The sequence below is a fragment of the Artemia franciscana genome, chromosome 14 (genome assembly GCF_032884065.1).
Source record: "Artemia franciscana chromosome 14, ASM3288406v1, whole genome shotgun sequence".
In the NCBI taxonomy this organism is placed as follows: Eukaryota; Metazoa; Arthropoda; class Branchiopoda; order Anostraca; family Artemiidae; genus Artemia; species Artemia franciscana.
This window is the reverse complement of record NC_088876.1, coordinates 10,111,953-10,133,989: the sequence shown is the minus strand read 5'-3', so window position 1 is coordinate 10,133,989 and position 22,037 is coordinate 10,111,953. Positions and strand designations below refer to the sequence as shown.

Here is a 22,037-nt window from a genome sequence, read left to right as displayed (position 1 = left end):
GCTGCAAGTTACAAACTTTAACCATTGTTTACATATAGTAATGGTTATTGTGACGTATACTGACGTTTTCAGGGGGACTTTTTCACGTTAAAGGGGGGTCGGGGGGAGGTTGTTACAGGGGAGGACCTTTTCATGGAAGAATCTATCATGAGGGAAGGAAATTTCCATGAAGGGGCCGCAGGATTTTCTAGCATTATCTAAAAAAAAAATGAGAAAATAAATAAAGTTTTTTCAGGTGAAAGTAAGGAGCAGCCTTTAAAACGAACAGGAATTATTACGTATATAAGGGGGTTTGTCTCCTCCAATATACCTCACTCTTACGCTAAAGTATTTTCAGTAATTTCAAATATTTATTCTACGGCCTTTGTGATTCAGGGGTCATTCTTAAAGAATTAGGACCAAATTGAAGCGTTAGTGTAAAGATCGTCGTATTGACGAGTAGGAGAAACCCCTTATATACATAATAAAAATATACAAATATAGAATTTCTTTACGTAAGTTAATTTGTAAGTTACGTATATTTATTACTAATAAAAACGTTCGTACAAAAATAAAAAGTTCTTGTTGCCTTTTTAAGTAACCAAAAATTGGAGTGCAACTAGGCCTCCTCCCCCTACCCTTCTCTTATCAAAATCATCCGATCAAAACTATGAGAAAGCCATATAGCCAAAAAATTAATATTCAAATTTCGTTTAAATTATTCATGTGCGGTGAGCCAAAATCAAAACATGCATTAATTAAAAAACGTTCAGGAATTAAATAAGAAAAACAAGTTTTATAACTGTAAGTAAGGAGCGACATTAAAACTTAAAACGAACAGAAATTATTCCGCATATGAAAGGGGTTGTCCCCTCCTCAACGCCAGGCTCTTTACGCTAAAGTTTTTTTTATTGTTTTTAAAAGTAGAGCTATGGGAAAGAGTCAAACTTTAACGTAAAGAGCGAGGCGTTGAGAAGGAGACAACCCCTTTCATATACGGAGTAATTTCTGTTCGTTTTAAGTGTTGATGTCGCTCCTTACACGCAGTTAAAAAACTTGTTTTTTATTTAATTAGCTCTTAGATTTATAAAATTCGTTGCTTTCTTTTCATGGAGTCTTTTGAGGAAGTTGCTCAACAATTTATTTGTTTTTATTTCATTTTGATAAATGTTCCATCTATTTAACAACATTATATGATGTTTAAAAAGACTGAAAAACGATATAATGAAGTTGAAGGAAGTGACAGACTGGTCTTCTAAGAATTGCACACGACTGTAAATAAGAATATAGCCTACCCGTGACATCGGCTGAGCACATCATTGTAATTAAGCATATATAAAAAGACTCTTCTAGGCTCAACTTGCGAAAGACTGACTGAATCATCGTTGTCTACATGGATTCTGCAATTTCAGCTCGGTAACATTCATGTCTAGAACCCTAAGTAAAAAGAAACAATATATATAATAATGGCTGCTTTTAGTCGTACTATAGCAAACATCCTGGGTTTAATTTTTTTGGTGTTAACATACACACTTTTTTGTGTATAGATTTTGAGAATACCCTTTAAAGCTTTATACAAGTGCTAATTCTTCTTTTTTTTACCATTGCCTCTTACAAAAATAATGTTCACCTTACGAATTTTAAGTGATTTCAATTATGGACGCCCTGACCACTAAATAAGTCTTTTGAATTCGGTAAATAGCCTTACCATTTATCTTCAACTTTACTTCACAAATAAATTTGTTGAATTAATTGTAATAATCTCATTATCTCATAATCAATAATTAAGGTCCTCATGGTCATTAATTCTGCAGTCAAATATTACTAAATGTTATAATACAGCCTGTTACTTTAAATCCCATAGAATAAAACATTTCGTGGTAGCAAACTGCGAGTAAAGAGCGACATGACAAAATAGTAACCGAAACTCTAAGAAAAGTGATTTTGATAACAATTACTACATCAAATGAACTGGCATCAAATGAAATAAAGATTACAAATACATAAAATCCACTAGGTTTAATGTTATCCAACACAAGCTACTAACCTGAGAAAATAACCTGAGAGTGATCTTAATTAAAATCACACCACCTGATTCAGTATATCAGATAACCCTAATTTGGAGTTTTCAAGCTTCTACTCACGAAAAATGGACATTCTGGAAATTGTGCCAGAAGAAACACCACAGATACAATTTTTATTGGTTTATTTGTTGTTGTTTTTTTCTCCAGGGATGATCGTAAAAAAACCAGCGGTCCTAGAAGATCCGGAGAGGGCTCATTGAAACGGAGATTAAAAATCCTAGTACCATTTCAAGAGACCGAAAATACTGGAGGGCAACTAGCCTCTCTATCACACCCCTTTCCCCCTTGAGGACAGCTGATAAAAATTCTCGATAAAAATCTGGTTCAGTATAGTTGAAAGGTCAAGACCTATGCCTCAGGAAATGACGCGACCCCCCACAGCCCCTGAGGGAAAGCATATAAGTTTTGCAACTTGTCCATTGTTTACATGTAATATTTATTGTTGGGAAAAATCTTCCACTAGAAGAAAATTTTCCGGAAAGAATTTTCAATTAGTTGGATTTTAGGGAGATAAGTTTTCATGGACACGGGGGGGGGAGGGTCTGGCATAATTCTAAAAACGACCAGAAATTATCGTTAAACGGGATAGATTTTTTCGATAGGGGAACCTAGCATGGGAAGAATTTTCTGTGGGTGAATTTCTCGCTGGAATAATCTTTTGGAGGAGGAATTTTTTGGGGAATATTTTCTACGAAGAGGAAATTGGGATTTCTTAACATGACTTGACAAACAATCAGATATTAAACAAAAGATAACAAGTTTTTTTTTCAACCGAACGTAAGGAGCAACATAAAACTTAAAAATGAATATAATTATTCTGTTCATGTGGGGGAATGTTCCCTCCACAATTCGTTGCTCGTGAAAAAATTCTTTGTAATGCTTTAAAAAATATTCTTATTCCAACTGTAGGAACCAAAATCCTGTGTCTAGCAGGATTGTAACAAAAGTTGAACTTTATTGTAAAGACCGAGGAGTTGAGGAGAGGGCAACACTCCTCATGTACAGAATAGTTTCTGTTCGTTTTAAGTTGTATTGGTTCTTCTTTAATATGAATTGGTTTGATTTGGAATTTATTAACAACAAGATCGAGAACAGAAAAAAATACTTGAGTGTCAGCCATAACGAGAAGTGCGAGGGACAAAAGGGGTAGCCACAAACCGGCAAAACTTTACATTCATCGATACAAGAAGGATGATACCTATGGGAAAATTTTAATGTATTTCTTAAATATTTACTGAAACAACCTAGTAGTCGAAAAATATCATTTTAGTCCATTTTATTCTTTTGTCAGTATTTTTTTTAGTTTAGATAATACCTGCTAGAAAGCATTCTATCAATGAACTTATTCCTTGGAATTCTACTTTTTTATACGGGCCCCTCCTCATTGATTACTCACCTTTCTTCTAATGGCCTAAAACAGCAACCTCGGGTACACCAATGCTAGCAGTAAGAACAAAGTTTTCGTTATAATGGTTGCAATAAATTTTGCCCCTTTTCTAATGGAGCTAATCGTTAAATATTTTGCAATGCAATTATCAGCATTTAGGCGTTACTCATTACTGAAAAATATATTACACTTCTTGACATTTTAGAGGCAGTACAAATTTGATGCCAAGAAAAAACTATTAGACAGAGGGTGTGGCACTGTAAATGTCATGAATGCTTAGCGAATGTTGACAAATGAGAATTAGTTATAAGTAAGTGATAAATAATGAGAAAGTAGTAAGTAACAATCAGTTATGTGTAAGTAATCCCTATAGCAAACAAAAACGTCATTGGGTCAAACCTACCATGTTTCATATCTTAATTTTCTAAGATTGATAGGCTACAGCCTGTAAAGGCCGTGTAAAAGGCCCTGAGGAAAAGGATAGCCCCTGAGGATTAGAAATTCATTAAAGAGTTAAACTCATTTAGGAACCAGTGACTGTAATTCACAAAAATTTGTGGGGAGAAGGGGGATGTTTTTTTTTATCAAAATCTAGGAGGGGGAAACATAGACAGGGGAAGAAAAATATGTGTTTGCCAAGCGATTATAACTAATATTTACATAAGAAAATCCCATTCTACTCTTTGAATTTATTTTTACATTTTTCTTCGTCTTGTCTCCAAAATTTGCCCATCTCTTGTCTCACTATCTGTTGAATTAGCTCTAATTTTAAATGCTATATCGTCCATGCTTTAAACTCCTAATTAAACCAAATCAATATTGAGTTTATTTATATCAATTGACTGTTTTTTATTTTAACGTTAGTCTCAAATTTATCTTCAAATAAAATATCGAAAAATCGTCAGATCGTTTCGAGCATTTTGAGGGTATGGCTGATTCAAATAATTGTTTATGTCTTGATTAATTTAAAATTTGACAACGTTCAAAATGGGTTTAATAATCAGTAATGTTCAAATTTTTAGCAGCTTCATTTTTGGTCCAACAGTGAACCCACAAAGAATATAGTTTGTAAGAAAAAAAAAATCAAAATTATAAAGAGCCAAGAGTCAACGTAACTTGAGAGTTTTTTCCCATCCTAGATTTTGAAAAAAAATACCCAATTAGAATAATTATTGGCACATACCTTTTTTTTACTTCAACTGAAAAAAGAAGTAGATTTACTCCTATATAAAAAAATTGTCTCCCCCTTTCGCCTTTACACTTACGTCAAGTAATGCCGTTGATGTGCACTCCTGCAGCTTGGGGTTATATTGAGTTTTTACAGCATAATCAACTATAAAGCCGCTTAGAGACAAAAATATGAAATATTTAAACTAGACAGCTCTAAGCCAAATAGAAAGCTAGGCTTTCTATCTTCCACTTTTATGCCAACAATTTTGCTGTCGTTAGTCAATTCTGTAACATATTTTTGCAAGCCTTTGTTCTTTAGGCGCGTTAAGAAGGGTGCACGAAATAAGCCTGCCTTTTCTATCAGTTATGATTATATTTTACCGGTTGTTATTACGCAAAATTTTGAGCCAGTAAAAAGAAAGTGAAGTTTTATCATTTCTTTTGTCTGGAAATTTAAGTTAGTAGAAATAACAAATATTTTTTAATTTCCGACATTTTTTACAAGTTAACTCTGTTTCCCTGGGTGTAAATCGGTGATTTTTTTTTGTCCCGGAAGACTTTTCGTTTTCCAAGGCTTTAAAAAGGATCAATAGATGATCACAGGAAAACGCATTAAGATACCTAAGGGGAATAATTTCCAAGCAACCGAAAAGTAAACAATTTTAAAGGATTCAAAAGGTGTTTGTCGAGACCACATCAAGTAAGTTTAGTCGTTAATCGACTTCTTATATTCTAAAATCACGGGAATCATATGGAAATCCTCTCATTTTGTGTGCTGGTAATTTCTGTAAGTAGACCATGGGGTTGCGTATAAATCATAATTGTAGTGTTTAGCTTCAACCTAGTAAAGAGTGAACAGACTTAAAGCAATCGAAAATTTGAAAATGCTTAGAAGTTAACTGTCTAATGATAAAAACATGTTGCTTAATACAGATTCAAGAATGGTTTACAGAACAAAGTGCATGTTAGAAGGCTTTGGGCCTAGTGCTAGGATGCCACCTGGACTTACTAATGTCCAAATGACTCATTTTAGCCTTGTCAATACGAGACACATTGTGAACCCGATTATGTTTAGTGGTTTTTAGGCTTGAAAATACTTTCTTTAAGTAGACATTTTTCTGACATTTTTGCAAACAGAAATTATTACGTATATGAAAGGGTTCGCACCTTAGTCAATACCTCGCTGTTTATGCTGTATTTGTTCCAATTCTTTAAGAATGACCCCTTAATCACAATCACACACACACATATACCCACCGCAAAAAACAAAATGTTAGTAGTAAACAATTGGTGCTGGTTCTTTTTTGTAATACCTTCATAAATAGCTAATTAATATTTGATAGCTATTTTTATGTTTCAATAACTGGAGTTTCGGAAGCTTGAAAAAGTATTTGGATTTTCATTAACAAGTCAATGTGAACCATTTTACCAAAGAGCCCAGGTAAATTAATCCACAGTGCCAGTGTTTAACGTTGTCTTTGGTAAGTGGCATAGAAAAAGGTAAAGAATGGACAAAGCAAACTTTCAGCAAACCTGGAGTCTTTTCCAAGACAAGTAAGACGATCTAAGATTATTAATGAAGTTATCACACACCGAGATGTGTGCATCTTTCTCTTACCTCCTCCCTTGCTGTTTCTTTTTCTCTTCGATCAAATTTATGACCCTCCCCTCCTACCTCAATCAATGATGTCTTACTTTTGTTTAGTTCCATGTAGGCTACTAAAAACCTAATTTTTTTTTGTACTATGATCTTTGATCTTTCAAGGTGAAATGTTACAAAGCGAATAATGATTTTTTTTTTTGCAGCCATGTTGTGTTTGAACATTGTATTCAATATCTTAAATTTTTGTCCAGGGCTTACTCCTGCACATATTTTTAGAGATATTTTCATATACAAAAATGCGATTTACTTACAAATATTGCCTTTCACCCATGTACTATCTTCAGAACATAAAAGTTCTCTGTTTTTCTTTTTCTATTGATTGGAACATTCGTTTTTTGTGTAAAGCGGAAAGAACCTACAATAATAGTTTCAAAATCAGTATCTTGACCGATCTAAGTAAAATATTTACTGCTAAATTCAAGAAATCAAACAGTTCGTGGCAACAAACTGTTAGTAAAGAGCAACCTGGCTCACTAGTAACCAAAACTATAAAAAATGGAATTTTGATACCAATATATGCCTCAAAAAAATCGGATTTTTATGAAAAGAATCGGATTTCAAATATATAAGTTTCTTCAAGTTTACCCATCAAAAGTTACGAGCCTGAGAAAAGAGGTTTTAAGTTCTTATCGGCAAAAATGTTTACTTTTGTATTTTTTTACCAGAAGAAAGATAACGGATGCGAGTTTTTTTTCCAGGGGTGATCGTTTCGACCCAGTGGTTCTAGAATATCGCAGGAGGGCTCATTCAAACGGAAATTAAAATTTGTAGTGCCCATTTTAAGTGAACAAGAAATTAAAGGGCAATTAGAACCCATCCCATGCTCTTTTTTCCCAAAGTCACCTTATCAAAATTTTGAGATGACTTATGTGTTCAGCATCGTCGAAAACTCTAATAACTATGTTTTTGAAGATGACTTAATGTCCCATAGTCCCCGGGGGAAGGGCCGCAAGTTATGAGCTTTGTCCATTGCTTAAGTAAAGTATTGGCTATTGAGAAGTGTGCAGACATTTTCAAGGGGGAATTTTCTGGTTGGGGCTGGGGGAGGGGGTTACACGGAAGGATCTTTCCATGGAAGAAGCTTTCATTGGGGAAGGGACATCTCAATAGAGGGGGTGCCAGATTTTCCAGTATCATAGGCAGTGCCATAGTGCTGCCTAAGTAAAGAGCGATGTGGACACAATGTATTTTTTATTTATTTATTATTGTTTTTTTTTTTGTTATAGACCAGGGCATTTTGACCTGTCGTAGAAACTTCAAATTGGCTCATTCAATTTGAAATTGAAAGAACCAGTGCCCTTTTCAAGTTCCCGTTTTAAGATTCTAAGTGATCAGGGGCACCAGCTCCCCCCCCCTATCTACGTCGTATTTTCCACAAACGTATGTGATAAAAATTCTGAGATATCCATTTGTTCAAAAATAGTCCAAAGATTATTTAATAAGGCTTTTAGGTGGACAGAATCCACCAGAGTCTGGGGGTAAGGGTTTTAAGTTATGCCCCAGGGAAAAATAAGGTTTTATAGAAGGGGTGGTCGTGTGAACTATGGAAGGGGTGGTCGTATGAACGTTGAAGAGGCTCATTTGATTTGAAAACTATGGTTCTAGTTTCTTTTTAAGATTCAATCGTGATGAAGAGCAGCTATTCCCCCTCCCTGACATCTTCTTTTCCCAAAACGCATTCAATTGAAATTGTGAGATAGCCATTTTGTTACCAATAGCCCACAATTCATCTAACAGTGCCTTTAGGGTGGACACAATCCCCCAGAGCCCATTAGCAAGGGTTTTGAGTTATGCCTGGGATATATAAGATTTTTTTATGGAACGGGTAGTCGTATAAAATTTGGATGGGACGAAGCTCAATTGACTGGAAGTTGGAGGTTTTAGTGCCTTTTTAAGAGTAAAAAAAGAATGGAGGACAATCAGCCCCCTCCCCCGTGCCTATCATTCCACAAAACATATCTGATCGAAATTTTAAGAGACCTATTTTGTTCAGCCTTGTTGTAAGGTCCAGTAATTACGTGTTTGGAGAGGTCAACCTCCCCACAGTCCTCAGGACAAAGGCTGTAAGTTAGGCAATTCAGTCATTGTTTACGTCTAGTATATATTATTGAGAAATATATGCATGATTAAACTTTACTTTCCAAGAAAACGAAGGGTATTCGGGTGAGACTTTCATAGACTGTTGAGGGGAGTGTCGAACCAAATCAAAAGACGTTATGTGCATACGGATTGTGAAAAAGGACACAGGAATAACTGATTAATGAAATAACAATGGAGATGATCGAAAAGGCAACATTTGCATGTTATCAATACTACTACAAATACCGCCACTACTGCTACCACACTACTCCATTCACAGTATTAAGGGGAAATTTGAACTAAATTTAAAATCGCTATGCGCATGCTCATTGTCAAAATGGCGTATCTCAAGAATTAATTATGGTATTAAGCAGGAGCTTTCAGAGAATAATTAAATGGGAGGATCATTTCATCAAAAGACAATATGTGCACACTACTGCTAATAATACTATTACTGCTAAATTTACTACTACTACTACTTCTATTGAAACTACTTGTTAGTCTAAGAGCATTGAGATGAAAATTTCAAGAAGTATATGAGCATACAGGTTATCAAAGGGATATATCAGCAATTTCATAGCGATGGCTAATTGTATTAAGTTGAAACTTCAAGGACTTGATGAGAGGGATGTTCTACTGACCAAAAGGTAATATGTTAATACTACTGCTGCTAGTAGTACTACTGCTATTCAATACTATTACTAGTAATATCAATATTACTACTGTGACTGCTATTACAACTATACCTAAGGGTATGAAGGTGAAATTTTCATTGAATCAGAAAACTGAATCGGAACACTCCCTCTGTATGCAGGTTGTCAAAAGGGTGTAACACCAATATCTTTGGAACAGTTGTGTGTCTGAAGTTGAAATTAACAAGGCTTGTTACAAACCTTATTAAATTGCATGGTGAAGCAGAACACCATCGTGGGAGGATCCTCTATAGGAGGACAACTGCGGCAGGGCGTAAGATCCAGATTTTTGGACAACGGCCTCTGTAAAGGCCTGCCTCGACCCTTTCGGGGTACCTGCAAGACTGGGAAACTTGCGATCAATTTTTCCCACTTGAGGAGTGGCGCCCCTCGAGGAAATTATAGCCTAGTAAACAACACAGCACTCGTACGGGATTCTGATTATTGGATAATTTTCTGGGCTTGGTTTGTTTTGATGGGCGTTTTCGGGCTGAAAAACCTCTTCCTAGCTAATTTATCTACTATGGGCTGCCTCCCCGTAGTAGCATAATATTTGTAGGCATGAATATATAATGAGTCGGAGGTAATAGGCTTGGGACTGTCTGTGCAGGATTTCGACTCTTGTTGATAGAAGAGCATCGCCAAGTGCTGAAAACCATGTTGTGACCAAGATGGGCCCAGGATTGCACAAAGCCTCCAACTTACTGGAGGTCCCAAGGACTTCTTGCTGTCCGGTTCTAAGCCGGCTTAAGCGCTTCGGTGTAGACTTGAGAAGATATGTTGGTTCCCATCCTGCACATCCGGGATCACTGCTTTTCTTGAGGCCAAAATAATTTCAAAGATTTAAAGAACATGAAAATTGGAACTTGGAATGTTCGACGTTAAAAAATGACTATCGCATCGACATTTTGACTGACGAATTCAGACGGTTTGAACTGGATTTATTAGGAGTTTCAGAAAATCATATCCCAGGGGTAGGAAGCATGAAATTAGGTGACATAGAATTTGTTTACTCAGGCAGGAAGATGGGGGGAGTAGGGCTCATGATGAATAAGGAAGCTGCTAAGTCTTGTTTAGGCTGGGAAGGTATTAATAATAGAATACTAATTGCTCATTTTATGACTAAAAAGTTTAGGGTATCAGTTATAGTGGTATATGCCCCCATTAAACCAACTGATGGAGATACTAGTGACTCAGATGAATTTTACTTACAGTTACAGGAGCAAATATACAGGGTACCAGGTAGAAATAAGGTGTTTTTGCTAGGAGATTTTAATGCCTAGGCTGGAAGAAATAGGGATAGATGGTATCCTAACCTAGGTAAATTTGGTGTAGGAAAAGAAAACAGTAATGGCTAAAGGCTTTTGCAATTTTGTAGGTATAACAACTTAGTTATAACCAATACGGTGTTTGGTCACAAAATGGCCCATAAGTTGACATGGTATTCAGGTGATGGTAAGACAGCAAACCTTATTGATTATGTTATTGTAAACAGAAGACTAGCAGGATCAATACAAGATACTAGGGTGTATAGGATTGCCGTTATTGATGTTAAAAGTAAAGATCACCATCTAGTAGTGTCTAAGGTTAATTTAAAGCTGACATTTCGGAAGGGTAACTCCCTCCCGGAAAGTTATGATGTTGGTAGACTTCGGGATGAAAATTCGAGAAAAAAATTCCAGGAACAGTTGAGTACTAAACTTGAGGGTATAAAATTTGACAATGTGGAAGATGGATGGAATAATTTCAGAAAAACAATTTGTGAAGTTGCTGATGGTGTCCTAGGAAAGAGTGCTAAGACAGTAACTAGGAATATTAGTGAAAAAGCTTTAGGTTTAATAGAGAGTAGAAGGGGTCTGTATAAGAATTATCTGAGTGATAGGTCGTATGAAAACAAAAGGAATGTAAAGAAAGTGGAGAAAGCATTAAAATATGAACTAAGGAGATGTGAAATGGAGGCGATGGATAAAATTGCAGAGGATCTGGAAGATTCGGCTAGACGGCATAATAGTAAAATATTATACTGGCATGTTAGGAAATTGAAAGGGAGTAGCCAATCTGGACTAGTCCCAGTTAAAGATAGAAATAGGGCCACAATTAGTGATAAAGAAAAAGTTAAAGAAAGATGGGTGGAACATTTTGAGAATGTGTTAAACCGAGATACAGTTGCAGGAAAAGATATAGATGAAAATGAAAAAGTTTGTGATACCTTGGATGTGAAGGAAGATTTGTTTAGTGAGGAAGAATTAGCGACAGTACTAGAAAGATTAAAAAATAATAAGGCCCCAGGTGCTGATAGTATGATTAATGAGTTCCTTAAATATGGTGGCTCTGAGGTTAGGAATAAGCTACTGAAGATAATGAACATGATTTTCGAAAAAGGGGAAGTACCCAATGATTTTAGGAGAACCTTAATTAAACCACTGTATAAGAAAGGTGACAAGAGTGAGTGTCGTAATTATCGATGCATTAGTCTGGTCTCTGTAGGTAGCAAATTACTGAGTAATATGATACTTTTTAGACTGAGACATGCTGTAGAAAAAGTTTTAAGGGAAGAACAATGCGGTTTTAGAAAAGGTAGAGGATGTGTCGACCATGTTTTCACTCTTAGGTTAATAATTGAGAAGTCTCTTCGTTGTCAAACACCTTTGGTCCTTAGTTTTATCGATTATGAGCAAGCTTTCGATTCTGTTGATAGAACAGCGTTAACAAAGGTCTTATCGTTATATGGTATACCAGAAAAATACATTAAAGTGATTTGCGCTATGTACGAGAATAGTACTGCTGCGGTTAAGGTAGGAAACGAGGTTAGCAACTGGTTTTGTATTAAATCAGGAGTTAACCAGGGTTGTGTTCTATCCCCCTTTATATGGATCATTTTGATGGACTTCGTCTTAAGGAGCACAGGAAAGGCAATTGGAGACCATGGAATCAAATGGGGAGAAAGAACGCTCCTGGACTTAGATTATGCTGATGATTTAAGCATATTAGATGAAAGTGTGAGCAAAATGAATGAATTTTTAGAGGTTTTACGAGTTCAGGGTGCTAAAATAGGCTTGAAAATTAATGTTAAGAAGACTAAGTCACTAAGGCTAGGAATAAGTGAAGATGAACAGGTGACATTAGGTAACGAAAAGATTGATCAGGTTGGGAGCGTCAGTTACCTTGGTAGTATTATTATTAAAGATGGTGGGAGCAGCGAAGAAGTTAAAAGTAGAATAGCTAATGCTCAGGGTGTTTTTTCACAGTTAAAAAAAGTTTGGAAGAATAGAAAGATAAGCCTACAAACCAAGATTAGAATATTGGAAGTTACAGCGATGATAGTGGTCAAATATGGCTCTGAAGCATGGGCACTCCGAAAAGCAGATGAAAATTTACTAGATGTTTTCCAGAGAAATTTCCTACGGATTGTTCTGGGTACCCGGCTGACTGACCGTATGTCAAAGAGTAGGTTGTACGAAAAGTGTGGTTCAATCCCGCTTTCTGGGGCTATAATGAAGGAAAGGTTGAGATGGCTAGGCCACGTTCTACGGATGAAGGATGACAGATTACCGAAGATTGTCCTTTTTGGCCAACCGTCTGGGCCTACACGGAAAACAGGTCGTCCTTGTCTGGGTTGGGAGGATGTCATAAATAAAGATTTAAAGGAAATGGGAACTTCCTGGGAGGGTGTAAAGAGGGAGGCTTTAAATAGATTAGGTTGGTGGAGGTGCGTGCGTAGCTGTGTTGGCCTCAGGCGGCTTGGTGCTACAGTGAGTTATTAGTAGTAGTAGTAGTAGTGTTAGGAGGGGTGTTGAACTAAAAAGATGATATTTGCATCCTAATGCTACTGTTTCAATTCATACTACTGCTACTATTATTACTACTTTTACTGCTACTACTGCCACTAAAGGCTACTACAATTAATTTTAGAGCTACTACTGCTACTACAGCAATTAAAACTAAGCATATTAAGGCAAAAAATTTGGGATATGTGGAAACTATGGAACTAAGTTGACACACACTATGCCCATACAGTTTGCCAAGCAGACGCATTAGAAATGTTTCAGGAATAGTATGTATGAAGTATGTATATAGTATGTATGATAGTATGTATGATAGTATGTATGAAGCTGAAACTTTCAGCGTGTGTAAAAGGAGATGTTGAAAAAACCAAAGGTGCTCTTCGCATACAGGTACTAGTGCTGCTATAACTATTGCTACTGCACAAGCTAAGGGTACTAAGGTGAGGCGTTTAAGGAATATTAAGGCAGATGTTGAACTAAATAAAAAGAAATATGAGCATGTGGACTTTCAAAAAGGTAGAAAGCAACATCTGAAGAGCAGCTTATGTTATTAATTTAGGTCTTTAAGGGCAAGTTTTTGGGGACTTAAAACTAGCCAGAAGTCCCTATATGTATATTTTTAATATTACCATTACAGTTGCTGTAACTAATGACGCTAAGAATATTAAGATGAAACTTATAGGGAACGCTTAGAAGTTTCAATTAAACGTAAAGAACTGAATGTATGCTGGTTTTCAAAGGGGTATATAAGCAATATCATTGGCAACATCATTCTTTAATAGCTAGAAATATCGTTCAAACTTTTAAAGGAGATAATTCAATACAAAATTAAAAGTTCTGGTGCCCTTTTTAGGAGTAAAATCGATTGGAGGGAAAGCAGCCCTTCTATCAATTCATTTTCTAAGCTATTCCAATCAAAATTTTTAGACAGCCGTTTTTGCTCAGCATAGTAGAACAGTCTAGCAACTATGTCTTTAGAAATTATTAGGCATGTAAATCCCCCTCCCCCCACCATTGAATCAAAAGGCAGTGAGTTTATGGCTGCAAAAAAAACTTCTTAGCAATGCAACGACATCAACTGGAGGATATCAAGAGACAAATTTTGGGGATACTACTATTGCTACTTCTGTTCTTAAAATTTAAATAAATAGAGTGTAAGTGTATTTAGGTTACCAAAGAGCATAGATTGAAACTTTTGGGAATGATATTAAGTTTTAATTTTAAGGTAAACTTCAAAAGCTATAAAATGAAATGAAAAAAATATTGTTGGTGTCAGGATTAAAAATTGTTGAAAATGTTTCTCCAACATACAAATACCAACCGATACTATGGATTCTTATAGAAAAAATAAAAAGATGTAAAATATTATTTTTTTTATGAAAAAGACTATATCAATAACAAACGAACAGAAATTAATTTAAAAAACTTTTTCCATTTCAAAGAAAAGTAAAAAGCTCCATTAAGCCAAGAATAAGTAGAAATAAAGCGTAGAACATAATAAAGCGTATAAGCGTATCTTCCAAGCGTATAACTACCATATATCAGTGTCAATAAATAAATGAAACTGAAAAGGATTAGAAATTATAATAAATAGCCGAGCCAAACTCAAAACGAGCAAGAATTAACATGATTAGGGCTGATAACCCTCATACTTTCTATAGACCAGAACATAATTCGCACTTTTTTGAAAACAAAATATATTTTAAATGTTTTCAATTTTCTTACTTTCAAAAAAAAATGTCAAAACTTTAGGGAATAAATATCATTATGTGTCAATTAAACTGACAATCCACGGTCATTTTTCCTCAGTAAAACCCAAATTATGTTCTGGTCTTGAGAATGCATGGGGATTATTAGCCCAACTTATGTTAATTTTTGCTCGTTTTGAGTTTCACTCAGCTATCTATTGTAATTTCTGTTCATTTGAGTCTCATTTATTTATTGACAGTGATTTGTGGTAGTTTCATCTTCGGAGAATATTTGACTTTATTTCTGCTTATTCTTGGATTTATGGAGCTCTTTACTTTTATTTGAAAAACTTGTTTTAAGGAAAAAGTATTTTAAATTAATTATTTAAAAAAACGATACAAAATAAAATAAAAGAATAAGTTGTTTCAACTGAAAGTAAGGAGCAAACTCATAACGAAGAAAAATTAATACTTATATGAGGGGATTCGCCCCCTAGTCAATACCTCGCTTCTTACGTTTTTTAGTACTTTTGAAAAAGCTATTTATTCTGATTAAATGGCCTTTGTGATTCAGGAGTCATTTTTAAAGAATTGGAACAAAATTCAAACTTTAGCATAAAGAGCGAAGTATTGACTAAGGTGCAAATCCCCTAATATACGTAATAATTTCTGTTTGCTTTAAGTTTTAATTTTGTTCCTTACTTTCAGTTGAAAAAACTTGTTTCTTCATTTAATCTCACCATAAACATTCAAACAAGGTTTCTATGTCGTTCCAAATACTAACAGCAACATTATTTGGCAACCGAAATATTTTTAGTTATGGATACACACACACACATATATATATACACAAATATATATATATATATATATATATATATATATATATATATATATATATATATATATATATATATATATATATATATATATATATATATATATATATATATATATATATATATATATATATATATATATATATATATATATATATATATATATATATATGTATATATATATATATATATATATAGAAAGGTTGGAAGATTTTTAATGTTTTTTCATGAAAGGTTAAATCTATATTACAGTATTGAGACATAAGCAGGCCTATATAGGACTGAATTTAGGTCTTAACGAAAAAATAGGTTTTATGAAATATAAAAAAAAATAGATAAGATGCACATTTAAAAATACTGTATTGTCGACCTCAGAGTTTTGACATTTTTTGGCCAGCTATGGGTCATTTTGATCAGGACAATTTTGGTCTATATAGAATAGTCACTTTGAATAATTTACCATACGTTGCAAAACTTGGATGTTTTCAAATTTTTCCAGCTTCTGAGTCCTTATTTGGTTCAAGACTTATTGATTGAGATGATTTTCAATGACACTGTTAACACAGATTTAGGTGATTTATAAACACTTTTTTTTGTTTTAGCTTTCATTAAAAACATAACAATGATCCTCTTGAGCTTTTCGGCAGTCATAAAAGTTGGACTAAAATTAGCGTCCTCATAAGAGAGTGAGAGGGTCGCCTACTGAATAACTTGTATTTGAATTATTTAATAGATAGTGACACAGTTTGTTTTTTAAATTATATTCGGTGAATGCTTACTTTAAATGTATTTTAGTCTCTGTTTAAAATGAAATATATCAAATCGAATCGCATGTGTCAGATAGAAAGCGATTCAAACATGGACTCTTGATATGAATCAACCAAGGACACGTTACTCCTCAAATAAGAAGTGGTTCTTACCAAGACAGTTTTTTTTTCTTAAAATTAAGGAATAAAAAGCAAGTATCTTATCTCAAATACGAGCCCAAAAAGTAACTAATTAAAAATCTATTTTAAAAATTTTTTTAAAATCAAAAATTTAAAATCATATCTAATTTATTGCTTTCACACTTCCTAGCTTTCTTATTTCTAGTGACAGTTTTATTCCAAGTAAAAGATCCTGTTGCAACAAATTAAATATTGCAGTACTTTAATATTTAAAAGACAGAAAAAGTCAATTTCAATTTTGAAAGCCCTCTCTGTCGGGCATAATAACTCTTGGAATTACCCTGCTCGGGCTGTAGTTTCGCTTACTGTTATTTCATTTTGAATCTTTGGGGAAGGGGTGATAAAGGTAAAATATAAAGCCCACTTATAGCAACTGAATTGTCCTTAATTTGGTTGGCAATTATTTGGTTAGCAGAAACAGGTAGACTACAAGTGATTATAACTCAACATACTATAATTTATATAGAAAAAAACAACAGGGAGGGATTTACTGGAAAATGATACTTAAAAAGTTCAGCCTCCCTTTGTCCCACGTAAAAATACTGGTATATAATCTTGTAATTATATGTAGAACCATTAGTCCCAGATCCCCCACCCACCTTAAGAAAAGAAGAAAAACTTCGAACTGTGGAATGATATATTACCTAAAAGCAGTTTTAGGTCAAATGGTTCTATCGCTTTGTCGCTTTTAAAAAGAAAGTAACCGTCCACCTCCATCACAAATTTTAGTAATAAATTCATAAAGCAACTTTTCCGAACAAACAGGCAACAGTTTCACAAGAGTATTTAATTAAGTAAAAAAGAAATATAAACTGGCTATGAAGCGAGGAACTATTTGTCTAGAATAAAAACTGAAATATAAACAAAAGAAGCGTGACAAAACCTAGTGGAATGAACAACCACATAATCTTACAAAAGATTATAAAGCCTTTTAGAAAAGGGGTTACCACGCAACCAACAACTTTAACAAAAAAAATTATATGCAAAACAAACAGGAAAAAATACTAGCTGAATAATGAAAATGAAAATTAAAGTTTCCAGCCTATGAAACGGAGACATGTATTCGAAAGGTACTGTCTTATTAAATTATTTAAATTACAGTATAGTATATACTATGTAGTGGAAGGATTTTTATTAAATTACTAATCTTAATTATTCATATATTCTATTTGTCTTAAGAAGTTGCAATCTAAATTTTTGTTTTCCCTAATTTTGGGCTTCGCTAGGCTGATGCGTCAACAAATTAATTGTCAGTGAACTCAGTAACTGAACAAATGGTACTTGAGTGAGCCAAGAGGTTTTAAAAATTCCTTCAGATATGCAAAGGAAGATGTGGCTTTTGCACTAGATCCATTCCAAAATCTCACAATTTCAATAGTTTTCAGTATGACTTCCTATGTTTTCCTTATAATTATTGTGTTTAGTATTTGTTTCTTAATCGCCACCCCTTGAAGAAATTTAGGCGTGTGAACGGTATAAGTGGAGGGCTAAAAATGTTTGTTCAATTAGCATTTGTACGACTTTGGGGGCACATTTTCGCAAGATCGGTATATTTTGCCAGCTACCATTTTTACCCTCACCAAAACTTTGGAAATAATAATCACATCTAAGTCTAATATTATCAAATATTACTAGTACCATTTAGTATCTCAATCGTAGTATCTCAATCCATCACCATTATCTTATTTGTTAAAACCACAAACACTTTCATTGAGTTTCAGAATCTATTTTGATTCTCAATTGCGAATATTTAAAATAAATATACGAGGATTCACTGTAAAAAAAAAAAAGAATGCATGGATATGGACATATTGAGCTAGATCAAATTAGTTTGAAACACTAACTAGGCAAACAATTATTTTTCTTTTATGTATTACTTCAAATTAATGCAGCCCAATTATTCTTCTAGTTTGGGCTATTCAAGGCCGAAACTATTCATTCACAACGTTTCTTCGTCTACATTTCTTTCCTGGTTTATATCTTGGAATATATAATCTTCTAGTTCCCTCTTTAGAAGCAATTTTGGAAGAAAATGCAGAAGCCGTAAAAATATAGTTATTATGTTACTTAAAATTAATAGCCATATAGACAACTTTGAAAATACATGCCGTTAGGAAACCTATTCAAAACATACTAAATCTGAGGATTTAAAGATTATCCAGTGTTGAAGCCCGTTTGAACAAAACATTAAAAGGGCTTCTGGTTTTTCAAGCAACTGGTTTTTCAATAGGTAAAATTAAAGGTTTTTATCTGTGTTTTCGTTTATTTCGAAAGAACCGATACTCAACATCGGCATTCAATGCATAACTATATAATTTTCCTTTTTTATTCAGAAATCAAAAGATTGAAATATATTAAAAATAAATTTGTGGGCGCCTGGAAAACATTTCATCAAAAAATTCGTGGTAACAAACTGTAATAAAGAGCGACCCGGCTCAATAGTAGCCAAAACTCTAAAAAAAAAAATTTTGGTACCAATAGTTACATCAAAAGAATCGCATTTTCATGCTAATTTTAAATATATTAGCTTCATCAAGTTTAATTATACCCATCAAAAGTTACGAGCCTGAGAAAATTTGCCATATTTTAGAAAATAGGAGTAACCACCACCTAAAAGTCATAGAATCTTAACGAAAATCAGACCATCAGATTCAGCACATCAGAGAACCGTACTGTCGAAATTTCAAGCTCCTGTCTACAAAAAAGGGGAATTTTGTATTTTTTGCCAGAAGACAGATCACGGATGTGTGTTTATTGGTTTTGTGTTAGTTTTTTTCCCAGGGGTGATCGTATCGACCCAGTGATCCTAGAATGTCGCAAGATGGCTCATGTTAACGGAAATTATAAGTTCTAGTGCTCTTTTGTAAGTGACCAAAACAATTGGATGACACCTAGGTCCCCTCCCGCGCTCATGTTTTCCAAAAGTCACCAAATCAAAATTCTGAGATCGCCATTTTATTCAGCATAGTCGAAAAACCTAATAACTATGTCTTTGAGGGACGACTCATACCCCCACAGTCACCGTGGGAGGGGCTGTAAGTTACAAACTTTGACCAGTGTTTACATATAGTAATGGTTATTGGGAAGTGTACAGACGTTTTTAGTGTTTTTTGTAGAGGGGGGGGGGTTGAAGGGAGGTGGTTACTTGGGAGGATCTTTTTACGGAGGAATTTGTCATAGGGGAAGAGAATTTCCATGAAAGGGACGCAGGATTTTCTAGCATTATTTAAAAACAATGAAAAGATATATATGAAAAAGTTTTTTTCAACTGAAAGTGAGGAGCAGCATTAAAACTTAAAACGAACAGAAATTGCCAAGCATATGAGAGTTTCAACTCCTCCTAATACCTCGCTCTTTACGCTAAGTATTTTTAGTAATTTTAACTATCTATTCTATAGCCTTTGTGATTCAGGGGTTATTCTTAAGAAATTGGGACAAAATTTAAGCTTTAGCGTAAAGAGCGAGGTGTTGAAGAGGGGAAGAGCCCCCTCATATACATAATAAAAAAATACAAATATAGAAGTTCGTTATGTAAGTTAATTCTTAAGTTGCGTATATTTTTACTAATAAGAATGTTCGTAAAAATTAAAAGTTCTAGTTGCCTTTTTAAGCAACAAAAAAATTGGATGGCAACAAGGCTTTTTCCCCCGCTCCTTCTTTCTCAAAGTCGTCCGGTCAAAACTATGAGAAAGCCATTTAGCAAAAAAAAAAATAATATGCCAATTTCGTTTTAATTATTCATGTGCGGAGAGCCAAATTAAAACATGCATTAATTCAAAAACGTTCAGACATTAAATAAAAAAAACAAGTTTTTTTTAACTGAAAGTAAGGAGAGACATTAAACCTTAAAACGAACAGAAAGTACTCCGTACATCAAAGGGGATATTCCCCCTCAGCGCCCTGCTCTTTACGCTAAAGTTTTTTACTGTTGTAAAAAGTGGACTTGAGAGAAAGGGTCAAACTTTAGTTTAAAGAGCTGGGCGCTGAGGAGGGAACAGCTGCTTTCATGTACGGAGTAATTTCTGTTCGTTTTAAGTTTTAATGTCGCTTCTTACTTTCCGTTAAAAAAAACTTCTTTTTTATTTAATAGTTTTGAAGGCCTGCTTGGAAACAGTTCAAATCGACCTTCCATGTGTCCTTCTCTCAGGAATGATGACAAAAAGAAACTTAAAAAACTTTAGGGTCACCAAGGAGTGGTGACCTTTAAGTTAAATTAGAAATTTTTTTTTAATAAAAATTAAAAACGACATAAAACTTAGATTGATTAAAAATCTTCTTACATATGAGCAGAGATACCGCAGTTCCTACTCTTTGCACTAAAGTTTAGCTCATACTTCATTGAATGTTTAGTTGATGAATGTGGGAGCCATCAGCACCTACATAGCTCACTTTTTCCAGATTTATCCTTAAAATGAAGGGTTGTTACTGGGAAAATCTCACCTCCAGATTGGATCGAATTTCCACTCACAATAAGCTGGAAACTTTTCGTTATATTGCAACTTACTGATTCCCTTTATAGACGGTGTACAATTTTGTAATACTTTATGATTGTTGGTTAATCCTTCTATTGTAGCAACCGTTCATCTTGCACAGATAGCAGAAGTTCTTAGGCACAAATATACCAATATGCAACAGTTAGGGCTCGGGTATTTTCTTTCTCATAGGCTAAAAATCAGAACCTTTGCTTGATCGAATTCTATTTTTATGGTGATAAAGAATTTGTGCTGCGGCGAAATGACAAAAAGGACATATGAAAAAGGTCTGTGACCAACCCCCTAACAAATAGTGCAAATTTTGGCTCTAAAACTAATGTAAAAAGATTTTTTAAAGTGCTGAATTTGATGGTTCTATTTCCATACAGATTTTTAGGATTTTGATGTCAAATTTGTCTCAAATTCTTTATAATGAGAATGAACTCGTTTAAATCCTGCACAAAGAACACTATTCATAGTTAGCTGAGTTTAGATCATCAGACGACACGCCCATAAAATCATTTGCCATCCCAAAAACTGGGCAACCTAATAAATTCAATGTTCTTTCAACATTGCCATTCAAAATGCCATAGTTGGCAGTTTTTTAACTTTTGATTTGATTTAGACGACTTTTCAGCTTGAATCAAAAGTGAATCAAAAAGTTCTTCATAATAAAAAATGAAATTGTTTAAATTCTGCACAAAGAACACTGATTTCTATTTTATAAATTTGTATAATTATATAATGCAAACTTTTTTCAATTTTCGCTTTTTGCCTTCAAATTTCAACGTTAACCTAGTCATCGTCTCAGTATCTATATTCGTTCTATTTATTGATCATTTAAGTGCTCAGAATAATGTATTATCTTTCAGAAAATTGATCCTTCTCTCTTATTGACAGTAGTTACCAGAAAAAGGCACTTCATGGTTACTGCGGCCGAAGAGTGTAGTATCATCAATTATTGTAATTTTTTAGAATGTTTTTCTTCGGTTTTTCCTATCTAAGATACTCTAAAAGCTTCCGATTGTGTTGAACAGACAATCACCCCACCAATTCAAGCAAACTAGCCTAGCTTACAATTCCCCCTTTATAAGGGGAAATTATTTTCAGATCATTATCTTCAACGCATCACCCTTGTCTGTACCGAATTTCTAGGTCCATTGACTAATATATAAATAGTATATGTTTCTCTCTTGTTAGTCCTAAGTTGACGACAACGATTGTGTTATAAAGACACTTAATTATAGGGGAA

At 34.2% G+C, this 22,037-nt stretch overlaps 1 protein-coding gene across 4 annotated transcripts in view; it reads right to left on the bottom strand.

Moving 5' to 3' along the window:
- LOC136035292 (hemicentin-2-like) overlaps nt 1–22,037 on the bottom strand; it is a 215,730-nt gene that overhangs the window by 131,672 nt on the left and 62,021 nt on the right. For all 4 annotated transcript variants that reach the window (XM_065716978.1, XM_065716981.1, XM_065716980.1 and 1 more), the window contains exon 2: nt 1,275–1,416. In XM_065716978.1, coding sequence (XP_065573050.1) covers nt 1,275–1,362 — 88 coding nt within the window. In that variant the 5' untranslated portion in view covers nt 1,363–1,416. The remainder of the gene's footprint in view (nt 1–1,274; nt 1,417–22,037) is intronic.